General features: G+C 42.3%; 4 protein-coding genes across 4 annotated transcripts; 2 read left to right on the forward strand and 2 right to left on the reverse strand.

The window, feature by feature from the left end:
* Nucleotides 1-39: 39 nt before the first annotated feature.
* Nucleotides 40-4,446, reverse strand: LOC119555660 (probable DNA mismatch repair protein Msh6). Its single transcript, XM_037867243.1, has 5 exons — nt 3,075-4,446; nt 2,686-3,015; nt 1,016-2,623; nt 472-957; nt 40-414 (listed from the first exon to the last, which is right to left on the reverse strand). The coding sequence occupies exons 1-5, from the start codon at nt 4,353-4,355 to the stop codon at nt 268-270; spliced, it is 3,852 nt and encodes a 1,283-aa protein (XP_037723171.1). The 5' UTR covers nt 4,356-4,446; the 3' UTR covers nt 40-267.
* Nucleotides 4,447-4,727: 281 nt separating this feature from the next.
* On the forward strand, nt 4,728-6,624 carry LOC119554133 (U4/U6 small nuclear ribonucleoprotein Prp31). The gene is made up of 4 exons (XM_037864908.1): nt 4,728-4,919; nt 4,983-5,434; nt 5,496-6,114; nt 6,181-6,624. The coding sequence occupies exons 1-4, from the start codon at nt 4,821-4,823 to the stop codon at nt 6,514-6,516; spliced, it is 1,506 nt and encodes a 501-aa protein (XP_037720836.1). The 5' UTR covers nt 4,728-4,820; the 3' UTR covers nt 6,517-6,624.
* Nucleotides 6,532-9,631, reverse strand: LOC119554134 (endoplasmic reticulum-Golgi intermediate compartment protein 3). The gene is made up of 5 exons (XM_037864909.1): nt 9,438-9,631; nt 9,020-9,371; nt 8,169-8,506; nt 6,835-7,042; nt 6,532-6,774 (listed from the first exon to the last, which is right to left on the reverse strand). The coding sequence occupies exons 1-5, from the start codon at nt 9,523-9,525 to the stop codon at nt 6,639-6,641; spliced, it is 1,122 nt and encodes a 373-aa protein (XP_037720837.1). The 5' UTR covers nt 9,526-9,631; the 3' UTR covers nt 6,532-6,638.
* LOC119554136 (reactive oxygen species modulator 1) lies at nt 7,473-8,141 on the forward strand. The gene is made up of 2 exons (XM_037864910.1): nt 7,473-7,804; nt 7,928-8,141. The coding sequence occupies exons 1-2, from the start codon at nt 7,674-7,676 to the stop codon at nt 8,034-8,036; spliced, it is 240 nt and encodes a 79-aa protein (XP_037720838.1). The 5' UTR covers nt 7,473-7,673; the 3' UTR covers nt 8,037-8,141.
* Nucleotides 9,632-16,904: the final 7,273 nt, after the last annotated feature.

A 16,904-nucleotide genomic window follows, 5' to 3' on the forward strand; every position in this document is an offset into this window, starting at 1 on the left:
CCGAATGATGAATGGTTTAAAGAATCAACTAAGGGGTAATGGATTTTGGTGATGGCACATGTTTTTACTTCAGAGAACTTAAGAAATATAAAAAAAATGAAATTCGTACATATTGAAATATTGAAAAAAGCTTAAAAAGCAACGTATACCATAAACTACAGCAGAGCTGCCTCATAGCAAATAAGAACGTGTACGTACGTATTCACGTTCCAATTTGAAAAAGTCTTCATAAATATCAAAAAGCCTCAATTATGGAGATACCAAACCCTAAACCTGGCACATTTTAAGCTGCTTTAGTAATTCTTGAAGAGCATTTAATTTCTCCTTCTTTGAATCTTCATTTCCTGCGGTGGCGGCTACGATCTTTGCCGTAATCTTGCGCTGCAGAGCAATGGCTTCGACTTTCTTGGAAAGCTGAAAATAAACAGAAACTTTAGCTGTTTTTAATTACAAAAGATAGAAATCACCTACCTCATAGGCCCGCTTTATAATTCCTTGTGGCATTCCAGCTAATTTGGCAGCATTGAATCCATATGATTTTGGACAAGCACCGGCTGAGTATTTGTATAGGAACGTAACCGTTTCTTGGGTGGGATCCGCAGTGTCCTCGTTCTCCACCATGCAGGCCATGTGACCCAGGGTGATTCTCTTGTCATTGTGAAAGAAATCAATCAGATTGTGGTAGTGGGTGGAGAACAGAGTGCGACACTTGAGATTGGCCAGGAAGTTAACCACGGAGGCTGCAATGGCCGTGCCATCGTAGGTGGCGGTTCCCCTGCCCAATTCGTCGAGCAACACAAGCGAATGGCATGTGGCGTGCTTGAGAATCAGTGAGGTTTCGTTCAGCTCCACGAGGAAGGTACTGTGCCCGGCGAGAATATCATCTTGAGCCCCCAGACGCGTGAAGATTCTATCCACCAACGAAAGGCGGCAGCTAGCAGCGGGAATGTGGGCACCCTAAAAAAGTTATTAATTTTAGCACCTAAAAAGTAAATTGTACTCCAATAATGCTTACAATTTGAGCCATGATAACCAGCAGCCCTAGTTCCCTCATCAGCGTGCTCTTGCCGCCCATATTGGGACCAGTGAGCAGGGACAGTGGCGCCTCCGATTCTGTGCCCAACTCCAGGCCGTTGGGGATGAAGGTGGAGGCATTTACGCAAGGATGGTAGCCCTCTTCCAGTTGAACAAACGGCTGCTCTACTCCAGAGACCAGCTCTGGCACACAGATTACCATCTGTTGGCCAGCGTACTCCGCCAGGGAGCCCAGCACATCCAGGTTGGCCACACAGTCGATGCATTGCTTCCACTGATCGTAGTGATTGGAGAACTTCTCGAAAAGACGACGAGCCAAGTCCTTGAGCACCATGTTCCGTGTCTCTTCAGCGTGCTGCATTTCCTTAAGAAATGCTCTGGTTTCAGCAGTGGTGTAGCGGCGCGAGGGCTTCTTGCCCTTGGTTTGTCCCTCCAAGGTATAAGACTTATTCGCCTTACTGGCATGGGTTTCCGGCACATCCAACTGGTAACGCTTCTTGTCGCTTCCAAAATAGGTAACACGACAACCAAAGTGGCGCTCTTGCTCCACGAGATATATCTTTAGGCGTCCCTCGATCTCGTTAATGGAATCCATCGCCGAATCGTATTCAGCATCCATTCCAGCTTGTGGAGCAATCACTCCCGTTTTGGCCGCAGCATCATGATCAAAAGCAGTGGCAAAGTATTTTAGTTCCTTGCTAAGGTCAGGAAATGAACCTCCAGATTCCGGCAGCTGGGTAATCCTCTTGAGCAAAGCTGTTTCGCACTGATGGAACATCATGGGCAGTTTTGTAAGTGTGTTGAATCCCTTCAGGACTGCCATGAATCCCAGTAGCTTCTGCTTGTTGTATATCTTTTCCTCGAAGAGAATGGCCCGGGAGTCCGGATGATCCATTTGCTTGATTTGCTTGTTGCCAAAGAGGTGAATCTGCGCCAGATTGCGCTCGAAATCCGGCATGGGGGCGAGCAAAGCACGAACCTCCTGCAGTTCCGCTGGCATCCTGATCAGCTCTCCAATAGCATCTTGACGCTCCTTGATGACTGCCACATCGCAGCTCGGGGCACAAAGCCAGTGGTGCAGCAGTCGCTTTCCAAACTTTGTGCAGCAGTGATCTAAGGTGGAGAACAGGGAGTGATCCTCGCCAATAATCCTCAGATTCGACAAGGTAGTGGCATCCAGTACCATGTGGGAACGCCTTAAAGTAGAGGCCACAGTCGGCTTTACATCAGCCAGCTGATCGGGTGGCACATAGAGCTGATAACGTGCCATGGGCAGCACCTTGGGCTCCAGCTTGCACTTGTGGATGAAGAAGATGCACTGGCCGAGAGCTTTAAGGGCCAGCTTGTAGTCGTCATGGGGTGTGAGTCCCAAATGATCCACATCCGACTGCATGGTGCGCAGAACCAATGGCCAGTTATCATTGGAACCATTTCCTGCATAGTAGCGCTCCGCCAACAGTTTAAGGGTTTTTTCTGCATTACAGGCCTGCGATCCATTACTGGGAACCTGCTCCTTGAGGATTCCGCCCAATACAGTGCGCACAATTTGCTGGGATCGCTGGCTCAATGCGGATTTCTCATTGAGGAGCTAGGGAATGGAAATAAATAAGTAGTTTTCCAGTAACGAACATGCAAAGTAGAGTTAATTACCAAAACTGGCATATGATGGGAAAGCAGGGTGAGTAGACGAGAACAGTTCTTATCGTCCTCAAACTCGCCCAAGTGGAAGTCTCCTATGGAGGTGTCTATAAAGCACACACCGAACCGGCTCCAAGTACCCTCATTCTGCTCAACTAAAGCCAACATATAGGTGGGCCGATGGTTCGGTCCGATCTTGCACTGTGATCCGAAGACCTGGGTTCCACGATTGGTAATCTGGCAGATTTCGCGGGCCACCACTTTGTCAAACTTGGTGGCCTTGATGCGCTTGCAACGCTCGGTCATCATGTCCGGGGTTTCTGTTTGCTCCACGCGGGCCACCTGGAGAGTTATTACTGATAAAAAATACTGGCTAAAACAGTCTCCTTTGAACAACTCACCTTGAATCCCCTGTCTATCAAGATCGTGGACATTTTATCGAAGGAAATCTCTGGGAAACCCGAGTGGGCAAACTCGCCCCGCATGTAGGTGAAGCCCAGCTCGTTAACGCCCACGTCGGCATCCATGTGATACAGTTCGTAGAACTTGCCCACTTTGAAGAACAGTACGCAGTCGAAGTTGTCTTGTTTGAGGACCCACCACTGACGAACTCCCGGCGACAGACCATTGAGGAACTTCTCTGGCACATGCAGGGTGCTCTTATCGTAGTTCGGATGGTCTGGACGCCTTCCCGCCTTGTCCTTGATCTTGTCTGGCTGCAGAAACTCTAGTTTCTGGTGGGGCCACACGACGGGCTCATCCAGAGTGGAGGTGGTGGTCACTATATCATCGTACGATGCATCCTTCTTGGCATTGCTCTGCAGGTTCTTCAGTTTCTCCTGGAAGGTGGAACCCTCGGCCAGCTGGATAGTTGTCTCCAACTTGATCTTCTTGCTCGAAGGTTCATTGTTGTTGTTGAGAATCTTGGACTTTTTGCGAGATTTCTTGGGTGTGGGACTGTCCATGGACACGTCATGTTCGCTGATCGACACCTCCTCCTCGCCGCTGCTGACGCTATCATCGCTGGCCTCGTTGGCGTCCGGTTCGTAGTCGGAGGCGCATTCGGAGAAGTCGTCCTCCGACTTGGTTTCGTTCATTTCCGGATCGCTCTCCGATTCCGGCTGAACGATACGCTTCCGCTTGCGCTGGCCAGTGACCGCCTCATCGTCGGAGCCTTCGGAAAGCGGCAGCTTCCTCTTCGCCGCTGGCTTAAAATCCTTCTTGCTGGAATCCTTCTTGCCGGAATCCTTCTTTCCGGAATCCTTCTTGCTGGAATCCTTCTTGCCGGAATCTTTCTTGCCGGAATCCTTCTTGCTGGAATCCTTCTTGCCGGAATCCTTCTTGCTGGAATCCTTCTTGCCGGAATCTTTCTTGCCGGAATCCTTCTTGCCGGAATCCTTCTTGCCGGAATCCTTCTTGCTGGAATCCTTCTTGCTGGAATCCTTCTTGCCGGAATCCCTTTTGCTGGAATCCTTGCCGGAGTCCTTCTTGCCGGAATCCTTCTTGCCGGAATCCTTCACCTTTGGCTGCTCGTTCTTGAGATTCTCCTTTTCTGTGGTTGCCGGCTCGGTTTTTACGCTCGGTGTCAGTTTCTTTTTCTCGACAGCCGGCGATTTGGCAAAATAATTAAACAAAGTGTTCGTTGGCGTTCCGCCCACACTTGTGTTCAACTTCTTGGACATGATAGCGGCCTAGAAATTATTGCGAATTGCGCACAAGCCAGGATTAAGACGCCGAGATTTTGTGCGCCAAAACCTAAACTCAGTATGCTCGCACTGTGACATAAGCTCCATTCCGTCACGTAAGGGACCCACTACGTAGAGTGGATGAAAAATACCAAAATCTTATGATTGGAAAATGTTTTTACGTTTTTGTGAATCGTTCTTGTTCTGAAGAATAGTTTAAATCGTTGAATTGTTTAAGTTGTGTAACCTTTGTTGTGTAGATTGTTAATATACAAAGGCCGCTGCTTCGCCTTCCACATTCAAAATATAAAATCATATTTCTATGTAATTTGTACATTTTAGTATTTTAAAGATCCCGATGGTATATTTTAGCGGTCGATTAAGGGTCGCTCTAATTCCAGCACCAAGGAAAATAAAACAATTTTCACGAGTTTTAGTAAATAAAATTAAAAATAAACAATAATGTCGCTGGCAGACGAACTACTCGCCGATTTGGAGGAAGACAATGACAATGAGTTGGAGGAGGAAGATGCGGAGATGGCCAGTGCCGAGGACGAAAGTGTAAGTGTACATTAAAACCAGGTCAGAATCCTTGTGAAATAAGCAATTCCCTTTTTTTCACAGCTCCTGGCGGAGAAATTGGCCAAGCCGGCTCCCAATCTAATGGACGTCGATGTCACCGTTCAATCGGTGCGGGAGCTTTGCAAGCTGCGCGATTCGGAGCGCCTGAGGAACACCCTGCAGCAGATCGAGCACTACGCAAGCCGCCAGAGAACTGCAGCCGAAATGCTGGGATCTGTGGAATCCGATCCCGAGTACTGCCTCATTGTGGATGCGAATGCCATAGCTGTGGACATCGACAACGAGATCTCCATCGTGCACAAGTTTACCAAGGAGAAGTACCAAAAGAGATTCCCCGAACTGGACTCCCTGATTGTGGGCGAGATTGAGTACTTGCTGGCGGTCAAGGAGCTGGGCAATGACTTGGACCAGGTCAAGAGCAACGAGAAGCTGCAGGCCATCCTCACACAGGCCACCATTATGATTGTGTCCGTCACCGCCTCTACCACTCAAGGGTAAGTTAGTTGCCATCTTAGTCCAGGAAAACCTCTAACAATATCCCCTTCCTTTCGATAGCACCATGCTAACGCCAGCGGAGAAGGCCAAGATCGATGAGGCCTGCGAAATGGCCATCGAGCTGAACAACTTCAAGTCCAAGATCTACGAGTATGTTGAGAGCCGCATGACCTTTATAGCCCCCAATCTTTCGATGATTGTCGGAGCTTCCACAGCTGCCAAACTCCTGGGCATTGCTGGCGGTCTCTCCAAACTATCCAAAATGCCCGCCTGCAATGTTCAGGTCTTGGGCTCGCAGAAGAAAACCCTGTCGGGCTTCTCACAAACGCAGATGTTGCCACACACTGGCTACGTTTATTACTCCCAGATTGTCCAGGACACTGCTCCCGATCTGCGACGCAAGGCAGCTCGATTGGTGGCCGCCAAAGCAGTGCTGGCTGCTCGAGTGGATGCCTGCCATGAGAGTGTCCATGGGGAGATTGGCCTGCGCTTTAAGGAGGACGTTGAGAAGAAACTGGACAAGCTGCAGGAACCGCCACCGGTGAAGTTTATCAAGCCACTACCAAAGCCCATCGAGGGAAGCAAGAAGAAGCGAGGAGGAAAGCGCGTGCGTAAGATGAAGGAGCGATATGCGCTTACAGAGTTCCGCAAGCAGGCAAACCGCATGAATTTCGGAGATGTAAGTTGGAAGCTTGTACCTAGAATGCTCATAAACTAATTGGTAACCTACTCACTTATCTTACAGATCGAAGAGGATGCCTACCAAGGAGATCTGGGTTACTCCCGTGGCACCATTGGCAAGACCGGCACCGGACGCATCCGTTTGCCCCAGGTGGATGAGAAGACCAAGGTGCGGATCAGCAAGACGCTGCACAAGAACCTGCAGAAGCAGCAAGTTTACGGAGGAAACACCACAGTCAAACGGCAAATCTCCGGAACAGCCTCCAGTGTGGCCTTTACGCCACTGCAAGGTCTGGAAATTGTTAATCCCCAAGCGGCGGAACGTTCCCAGACGGAAGCCAATGCCAAATACTTTTCAAACACCTCCGGATTCCTGTCAGTCGGACATCGGACTACCTAAAGAAACTCCTTCCTCTTCCTTTTCTATAAAATTAAGCACTTTTATTTGGAGATTTGTCGAATGTATAATGATTTAGGCGTAGTAAAGCTGCATCGAAGCTGCACAAGAGATTCAAATTGTTGTTAGCTGAGCTTGCCCACTTCCAGTTTGCGCTGAATGGCCTCCCAGGAGTTGTTCAGCAGCACGGCCAGAATGCCGGCCACCGTGAAGACCCCTCCAATAATGGAACAGCAATTCGTGGCGAAGTGGCCAAAGGAGCTGCGGATACAAAACGAATACAATAAAATTGAAATTGCGGATACCATTTGCTCTACTGACTTGTGCTTCTCGGCATATTTCACCATCAGCGGCGACAGTTCGTAGCTGAAAAATATGCCTGGCATTCCTCGCTCCCGATCTGAAAGATCTTTCCGGTACCGCGTGACGGAGAATTGATTCGTGTATATGGGCTCGCCGTAATTACTTCCCCGCATATATACCGTGGGCACAATTTTTAAATAGTAATTGAACATTTCGCTTTTTGTCTCTGCAAATATTAATTAATTTTTAGGAATAAAAATCTGTGGAGAATGTTTTCATTGTAAAATCTGATGATGATCTAATGAATTAAAACACTTTTCTATCTAACACCATTATTTTATAAGTAAACAAGGCGATAGAAGTAGAATCAAAAATATTTGTTAATTGTGTGTTTTTGAATACAGATCCTTTAGAAGATCGTTACTTTTTTAAATAAGTTTGCCTGTTGTGCTGCCCACATATAAGTTAACTTTAAAAAGTACTTTACTTATCCAAAAATATTTAACAAAGTTTAAGTCATAATCGGTTTATAAAGGAAATATCTAAATAGTAAAAAAACACAATATTTTTTCAGTGCCCACCTAACATTTTAGTGTGACCGTTTAAAATACGTTATATTCGGTATAGATTATCGATAGTTCCGGTAACGCTTTTTCACATCCCTAGCTCACTGACACATTCACATTGTTTTACGATTCGGTGCTGAAATAAATAGAAGTATTTCGAATATTTCCTAAAATAAACGGACCTTTGGGCACTACTTGCTATATTCATACGTGAGCCGGAGCAGCGCAGCTTACTACGCAGCGGGATCAACGTACATTTAGCAGAACGAGAGAAACCACGGACTTCGCGGCATGCCACTGCCCACGAGCTCATTTTCCCAGCAGGGACCATCCTGCTTTGATAAGATGAAGACGGGCTTCATCATCGGATTCTGTGTGGGAATGGCCAGTGGAGCCGTCTTCGGGGGATTCTCGGCACTCAGGTGAGTTGGACTTTGGACCCGGCTGGTCTGCTTGCCACTTCTCCAATGGAGTGACGCAAGTGGAGGCCGGCAATTATGTAATTACACCGGCTAACTAATGAAACCAATAAAAATCTTCCACAGATACGGACTACGTGGACGGGAGCTGATCAACAATGTGGGCAAGACCATGGTCCAGGGAGGCGGAACCTTCGGGACCTTCATGGCCATCGGCACAGGGATTCGCTGCTGATCCTGCTGGCATTTGACTAGAGTTACTGAACACCAACCTTAAGCCCTACTCCAATCTTGTTTAAATTACGTTAAGTTATTGCAATAGAGATGTTAAAGAGACACGGGATGGGCTTGTTTGTTTACTACTCACCAGCGACGTCCACTCGCAGACCATCCAGAGGATGCGTCTTGGCGAACTCGATCTTCTCGCCAAAGGACAAGTGATTGATGGTGTGCGATAGCTTCACATTGCTGAACTGAAAGTCGTGGATGTGGAACTGGCGGATGGAGAAGCTCTTGCCGGGCGCAAAGTGGAAGCTGCCGGCCATGCGGTTCACCTCCAGGTGGCCCTGGATGCGGCAGCCCTCCTTGAAGGCGTCCTCGTCGCTGCGTTTGTACTTGCCCTTGCATTGCTCGATTTTGTCCACTGCCACGTTCCACTTGCGCAGCCGGTAGGCGTCCAGCACTTCCTCGCACGTGTTGCAGCAGCTAGAATGGATTGTTGATAGGGTTAAAAAGGGGAGTACAAGGGGCCAACAATAAACTAAATTCTAATCTAGATTATTTTGATTAATAAAGATTTGACGAAGTTATCGTTATCATTATTTTATCCTACAAAAAGCTAGCTTTCAAGATCCATTTTTAACTATAACATGGTTAATATATTCCACGTCACGTTAATTGAAAACAATATTCTAATTTTGAGGTGTGCAGTAACAATGAAAACATTATAAGCACTTGGTAAATTCAAATGGATCTTCTAGTTAACAAAACTTGTAAGCCACTAAAAATTAGAAAGCAGAAGCTTTAAAGGATTACGATTTAAATGTCTAGGTATTGAAGGTAGACAGAATCCAAAAGATTATACTTCGTATTACAAGGTAGTAGTTACAAGCAATGATTTCTGATAATAGTCAGTAATAGTAATAGTAAAGGAAAGTTATAGCTTTACAAGTTAAATTAATGTTAATTACTAATATCCAATCCGGATATATAGCTTACTGGGTGGCATTGTGCTCCGCTCCGTAGCAACTGCCGCAGGTCACGTTCTTATTGGGCGGCGAGACGGCCACAATTTCCTTGATGGGCGTCTCCTTGAGGGGCTCCCCCTTGAGATCCAGCCGGTGCTTGAAGACATCATGGTCCACCCTTAGGTGGGTGTCCCCCGAGGAGTCCATCGCGTCCAAAGAGATGTAGTTGCAGGCGAGATTGTGAAGCGTTACATCCAGGTTGATTCTCAACTTGTGACCCCTCGTTGTGTCGACGAACAGTTCCTCGTTCAAGGTGGGCTGCATGTAGCTCAGGAACTCGAGGAATATCAGGATACTTATGGTGCTGGTGCTGATTATTGTAACTGAAAATCGAGAAAAGCCGGTTGTTTGGGTTGCTTATCGCCACAATCAGTTTCATCTGCACCCACCTGCGGCGCCGCCCACAGTGCGAACGCTGAAATCATCCAAGGTGCGCGGATAGGCGTCCAGGCGACGCAGCACGTCGGCGAACTTCATAATACACAAATGACCCACAAAAACAAGAACCGGAGACGTAAACAATAAAAATTACATACTTTTCACAACGGCAGGTGACGTGTGCGATTGGCGTTGCCAGATGTCTGCAATTGGTCGGCCAAACAGATGTTCCCTGCTGGTCGATGAGTGCGGCTAATAACTATCGTTATCGAAAATTATACATACATCGCCGACTTTACTTCTTATTGGTTTTACATGTTACTTTTATTTATAATTTGTCTGTCTTTGACCTTAACTACTTCCCCGTGTTTTAGTTTATACGTCTCTGGATTTCGCATTTATTAAATAAGATTATTGCAAGAAAAATATTTTCACGCCCATTCGCTTCGCCGTTAAAGAATTTAAACATGAGGCATTCATTCTACACCACTTTACGCAAATTTACATTTATATACAAAACATTCTACACCACCATACGCAAACTTACATTAAAATAAAGAAATACATAGATTAAAATGTAACTACTATTTTTGATTTTTGTTTGTTAATACTTATAACAAACAAAAATCACATAAAAAATGTCTTACGTTTTTTGATAAAAATCTTAAATTACTATTTTTAGTTTAGTTTTGTTTCTTTACTTTTAGGAAAACGAAAATGTAGACTAGTCTCCAACCACGAAGTACGAACGAATTTTTCATTTAACGGAACATTCAAAAAACACACACACAACATCGATTCTTTGTTTTATAAAAGATGCAAATTTTATAAAGGAAATTTTTTTTTACCACACATTATTTAATAAGTTATTGTATTTTTTTAATAAAAATGCTAGAAATTCGTTTAAAAAGGTCCGTTTTCTGACCAATTTTGAAAATAAATGAACTTTTTATAAGGTTGTTTACAGAATTTAGTTATATTTGTATAAGGGGTATGAAATAATAATAATATGAAATTTTAAAATATTTTATTTTACAACATTTGTTATAATTTGTTCGAAGAAAGGGGTCATCTGATTCCTTGGTACTTTGTTCGTCTAATAGGTTATATTGAAACTGCAATTACATCTTAAAAGATTTTAACAAAACATTTATCTTACGGTCCATTTTGTATGCTTACCGAAAGGCCATAAAAAACAAGATAATTTCGGAATGATTTGCGAACAAACGCGGAAAGTTTTTGCATTGGTCTGGAGAAGTTGCACCTGACGACTAAAGCAACAACGGTGCTAACTCTAGAACAACTGTCCCTTAGTCATCAGGTGTAACCCCTCCAGTTCAATGAAAAAGTCTCCGAGTATGCTGTCAAAGCATTCTTTGAAATCAGTTAAAATTCGGTTAAGGGGTTTTTTCTTCCATTTCGCAGTGATCTATACATGATCGTATCCAGCGAGACTTGGTGTTTCGTAATTGTGCATCTTTATATGAACTGACGTTAAGATTATTTGGGGTGTTCGTCATTTTATTATCTATGTTTTTAGTCCTTAAGGTGTTGAAGTTTTTTCAGGAGAAAACACTTATTGTTTTTTCGGGTGCCCTGGCATGGCACGAAAAAAGGATCCATGTGCTGTGTACCAGCACCGAATGTGAACTAATGTTTTTTCAAATAGAAAAAAAGCATTATTTTAAATTTCAATCTTATTCTGCATAATTACACATATATGCATATATGTATATATGTTTTCTGATTAGGTATATTTAAAACTCGACGAAGTAAATAAAAAACAAGGAAGAACGCTATAGTCGAGTACCTCGACTATCAGATACCCGTTACTCAGCTAAAGGGACCAAAGGGAAATGGAGATATGCAAGCAGCAAAGCGAGATTTAAATGCGCCACCTACCGGCGGAAGACAGATTTAAGCATTGTGGGCGTTAGGGTAGGCGTGTCAAATTTTTTTTTGGATCAATCGATAGGCATTGACGAGACCAATACATTTCAGTTAAAATTTTTAATCTAGCATAAAAATTGTGGGCGCCACAGGCTTGGGCGGTTTGTGGGCGTTAGAGTGGGCGTGGCATATTCGCATAACAAACTTGCGCTGCGTACAAGGCTACGGAATCTAAATCTGAAATCCCAATACTCTATCTTTGATAGTTTCCGAGATATCCGCGTTCATATTTACGATTTTTTGAAGTTTGTAGGCGGTTTGTGGGCGTTAAAGTGGGCGTGGCAAACTTTTTTTGGGTCAATCGATAGGTATTGATGAGAACAATTCATTTCAGTTTAAATTTTTACTCTAGCATCAAAACTGTAGAAGCCACAGTTTTGGGCGGTTTGTGGGCGTTAGAGTGGGCGTGGCACTCTACTGAAACAAACTTGCGCTGCGTAAGAAGCTCAGGAATCTGCTCGCCAAATCTCAATAGCCTAGCTCTCATAGTTCCAAGATCTCAGCGTTCATCCGGACAGACGGACAGACGTACAGACGGACAGACGGACAGACGGACAGACGGACATGGCTAGATCGACTCGGCTAGTGATCCTGATCAAGAATATATATACTTTATGGGGTCGGAAACGCTTCCTTCTGCCTGTTACATACTTTCCGACGAATCTAGTATACCCTTTTACTCTACAAGTAACGGGTATAATAACGGAACACTTAAAGAAATCCATTCCTAATTTAAAAATGTCACATTTAAATTCCCATATTGTTTTTATCTATATATTTTCGATATCATTAATAGTAAGATTAATTAGATTAATGTATTTAACATTTGATAGATATTTATCTATTCTATATGTTGGGCACTTTTAATAATTCAATCGTTGGTTTTGCATAATTTTTTTTTTGTGTGTAATGGCTACGGTTTTATATTTTCGACTTTAAGCTTGATAAAATGATTTCAAAGAAAAAATCGAGACCTGTTTGTTTTTGGTTCTTTCTTATCAAGTCACATATAGTTTTCACATTCCATTCTGTAAATGCCGAAAGTTTTCAAGCCGACAGCCAAACGAATAAAAAAACCAGATTTGCAATAAGATTGAAAAGTTTTAACAAAAAAATAAGTTTTACTTTGAGAACAAAATTGCTCAAAGGTTTTTACATTAAAACTGAAGAGAAAAAAGTGATTAAGCTCGTATAAAATGTAGGGCCGTGTAAGGCATAGCGACGAACGGTTTTTTTAAATGTCTCTTTTCCAAAAATTTATATTTTTCAAGGGCTAAAACACAGAAAGTTGCTGACATATATTGAACATATTCCTGTACAAGTTTGATGGTAAAATTCCAGAGGGGTGAAATACCGCTGCTCTTGGCGTGACGCAATATTTTTTCAATTTTAAAAGTTTCTGTAGGCTATGGTGACGAACTTATAAATACACACTGAAAATGATTTTTTTTAAAGAAAAGTTGAAAATGTACAATAATGGAATACAAATTTTGCTGTACACTTAAAAAATGTTTACTTTAGTTCTGGGTTTAAATTGAACAACTGTTCGGTTTCTAATTCGCAAAAATCTTCAAAAAATAATTGTTTTTTTTTTTTGATATCGGCTTTAGAAAAGAAACAAATAACGATATAATGTCAACAGATACCAAAAAAATTAAATCTTCACACCCTACAAAATGTTTCTCATGATACCTGTTTATAATATACAAGGGTGGTCAAAAGTATTTTCACAAAAAAAAAGGTAAGTATACTCATAATTTGAACTTACATCTTGTTAACTTTGGCATCAATGGAAAGGTAACTTAAATGCCGTTTGAATGATACAATACATTTCTTAACCCATTCAGTACTTATTGAAAAGGACGAATTTGTGTGAAAATGTCCTTTTTGAACTTTTTCCCTCGACTTGAAAACTTAAATTTTTTGATGCAAAAAGTTTCTTCAAACAAAAATAATAGTAACTGCAAAAATAATTTTTCAAAAATCATTTTGCTTTGCAGTTTTGCTATTTTAGTTAATATTATTTTACAAACAAATTTCGCGAACTTTTTCTGATACGATAAGATAAATCGACTAGAATTTTATCGGAATTTTGACTGACGTCACATATCAGATTTGACGAGTTTGTCACCTTACCCTACACTTCCCTACTTTTGGAAAACCAACTAGCCAATGGTTTTTTTCGAACTACGATGCATTTATGATGAAATGTAAAATATTTTTAAATTTTCATATCATGTTTTGTTCATTATTCCACACTGATTACGCATACGTCGCGTTGGCCTGACGATAATTGAAGCCATTATACTCGTATTAGGACACCAAAATCAATTTCGAAAAACTTATGGGATATTAATATTTTTTAAATTTAAGTAAAATCCATTCAAAAGAACAGGAGCCATTCCATCCATCGATTACGTATACGTCGCGTTGGCCCGGCGATAATTAAGGCCTCCGTCTAACCGCCCTTTCCGCTGGCCACGAATAATGTTTAATAGTGTTGTCATGTCTTGGGGCTGTGGTTGCGCATACATTAGGCAGGGCCAACTCACAATCGGCCCACCCTTAACCCACTGCTGCTGCTGTGGTCCAGGAGACCGCGTCTAATTTTATAATACATGTTAAACAGATGAAAGGTTAATTGAAAGGAACCACAAGTTTCGACAGCCCACCCAGCCATTGCTTAGCTTTTAGGGGTTGTGACCTCCCAACCCCTTTTGGAGCAGGAACAATAGGAGACCGTGCCTTATCCCCGGGGATTTTGGTTAGAGTTAAAAGTTTTCGCTTAAATATAAATCACGAAATTGCTTGTCGCTTGACTGACTGAAGCCGAAACCCTAAGTATGAGGTCCCTGAACCTAGAATCCATGCACGGTCACAAATAATTGTATGTAGGTGTGTAGAACATGCCGCGACTTTGTGTAATTACCAATTAAGCTCAAGTCCCCAAAGCTTTCTCATTTTCTTTGCCACTCTCTAGTTTCCTTTGTCTTTCCTCTGCCGACTTGACCTTTTTTTGCAATTACCTGGACAAGAAATCTGTAAAATCAGGCAAGGCAGCAGATGACAAAGATTAGCTAGCGGTAATTTTACACTTTTTTTACTTTCTAAATTGAAGTAAATGGATTGGTAAGGGTATGAAGTAGAGCATGTGGCTTCAGGTATGGTAATATTCATTGGAAACAGGAAGAAATTCAAGTTTTAACCGTTTTGACAGTACCTAAGCTTGTATAACTCCTTTTTTAGGAATAAGTTAATATTTAAAAAAAAATATTAAGTTGTACACTTTTTCTCAATAACAAAACCTAAAAAAAAAATTTACTTTCTTATTGCAAACAATCAGAAACATAGCGAACTGTAACCATAGTCAATAAAAATCGGTCTCAAGCATTGCGCAATTACCTATAGGTAGTTTAACCAGATTTTATTTGATTTAAAAACTTCCATTTATACATTATAAATTCTTTTAAATTGTGTCAAAAATTGCTTACTCTTTCTGGGTCATTTTTAGGTTGCTTTTTTAAATAAATGAAAAATATATTCCCTCGGACTGACAAGTTCATAGCCCTTTTCCACGTACACCCTCTTATATTTGCCCAACTTATGGCCATAGGGCATTGGGGTTTTTGCCATGGCCATTTCCTCGACCCCGCCCCTTAACCGCCCCTCTTATCTCCCGCTAATTTGCATTTCTAACCATTTCGCTCTAGCCAATTCGCGTCATTTCTTATTTGAAACAATGAGCTCAACAGCAGCCAGAACAAATAGCGGAGAAGGAGTCATTGTGCTACGGCTTTGCAGGCAATAAAAGACTCCGGAGACAAAAGAACCGGGCTGAAAAGAGAGAGAGCGTGTCAAGAAACTTAGGACCGGACGGAGAAAGAGAAGAAAGCCAGAAAAGAAGTTGGCGTAAAGCAGCTTAAACAATCAGGACTGCCTAATGGATATTGACACTTTAATGCCCTGGCCACCGACTCAGGCTCCGATTCTGATTTCGAGTCCGCACTGACAAAAAAGCATGTTAATCCTAATAAAACAATATTTAAGCTATAAAATTAGAGTAAAAGTCCAATGACACGTTGACCCATATTCGCAAAGTCCACCCATTACTCATATTTATCAGCAGATCTTGACTTTATTGGGAAACACGGCAATTAGGCTTTTAATAGCTATCGGTGTTCATAAATACTAAGGCCTATCTCTTTGAATATTAATTTCGATAAATATAACTAATTCTACAAATTCATCACTATTTTAAAATTAAATGAAATAACACAATAAAATTTTAGATTTAAGAGGAATTTAAAGGAGACTGAATAGTGTAGAAATGTAACATATTTCATATAAACATTTTTAAAAAGAAATGAAACTACAAAATAGTAGACTTGCGAGTATAAATTATATGAAAGAGTCTAAATAATGTGCAAGTTTAATAATAATAATGTAATATAAGCAGCAAATATTTTATATAGTCAATAGATAGAATATTTAAATAAAATTATAATAATCATAAAATGCATATTTTATTATTGGTTAAGGAAACATTTCTAGTATGAAATTTGTTGATTCAGAATAAAATCTGCAGACCTGTACTATTTTGATGACTTTTCTCTCTGTGTGAATTTCAAGTTGGTAATGGAGTGGGGAATCCCCGCGAGGGAGGCCGGATCCATCCGTGCAGATGTCCTGCTCTAATTCGGTTCGGTTTTCAGCTTTCCGTGGCACATACATATTTTTTGCTGGGCCGCATTCTTTGCTTTAAACAAAATTGCAGTGCCGAAATTAATTATAGAGCCGCCGCACCCGGGCCATATTTAATTAAACGTGGACATTTTAAACTTGGAACAACCGAAACCGAACCACCCAAGAACGTGGAGCCAAAAGGCGTAATTAATTAGTGGAGACGTGCCAAATAATTGCGGCAGAAGTAACTTTTTCCTTTTTTCGGGCGACTCCTTTATTATTTCGCTGGTCAAGGAATGTTTCAATTACGTGTATTGCTGATGGGCGATGGGGTTTCGGGTGTTTTTTTCGGGGTGGTTTTTGCAGCAGGACTAAACTTTTGTGCCATCGGGCCAGGTGGAAATTAATTAAATTAGCAGGCGTCATTTTGGAAAAGTGTCGTGCAAGGACTTGAAATATTTTCGGCCTTTGCCGGTTTCCTGTCACTCAAACCCGCCAGCTCCCCCGTTTCCCTACTCTCGCATACATAACCTCCACATCCGCTGGCTAAAACCGAAAACGTCATTTCCGACAAATTAGTCCAGTCAACTGTGCCACGATATATTGTGTGGGCGAATTCCTGCGTTTATATCGTATGTGTGTTTCAGTCAGCGATTGCAAATCGCTGGCCACGTTTTAAGCATATTTCCTGGCTTAGGATGCGAAATCCCTTTTTGTCCGCCCCATTGGCCGACAAAAGTTTCGAAAGCGTTTCGAAATTGACTACTCCCCCAAATGCCCGCCCTCGTAATAGCTTGGTTACATTATCATTTATGAACATCCATAATGATTTCTTCTGCTCGTTA

Source organism: Drosophila subpulchrella, chromosome 3L (genome assembly GCF_014743375.2).
Source record: "Drosophila subpulchrella strain 33 F10 #4 breed RU33 chromosome 3L, RU_Dsub_v1.1 Primary Assembly, whole genome shotgun sequence".
Lineage (NCBI taxonomy): Eukaryota > Metazoa > Arthropoda > Insecta > Diptera > Drosophilidae > Drosophila > Drosophila subpulchrella.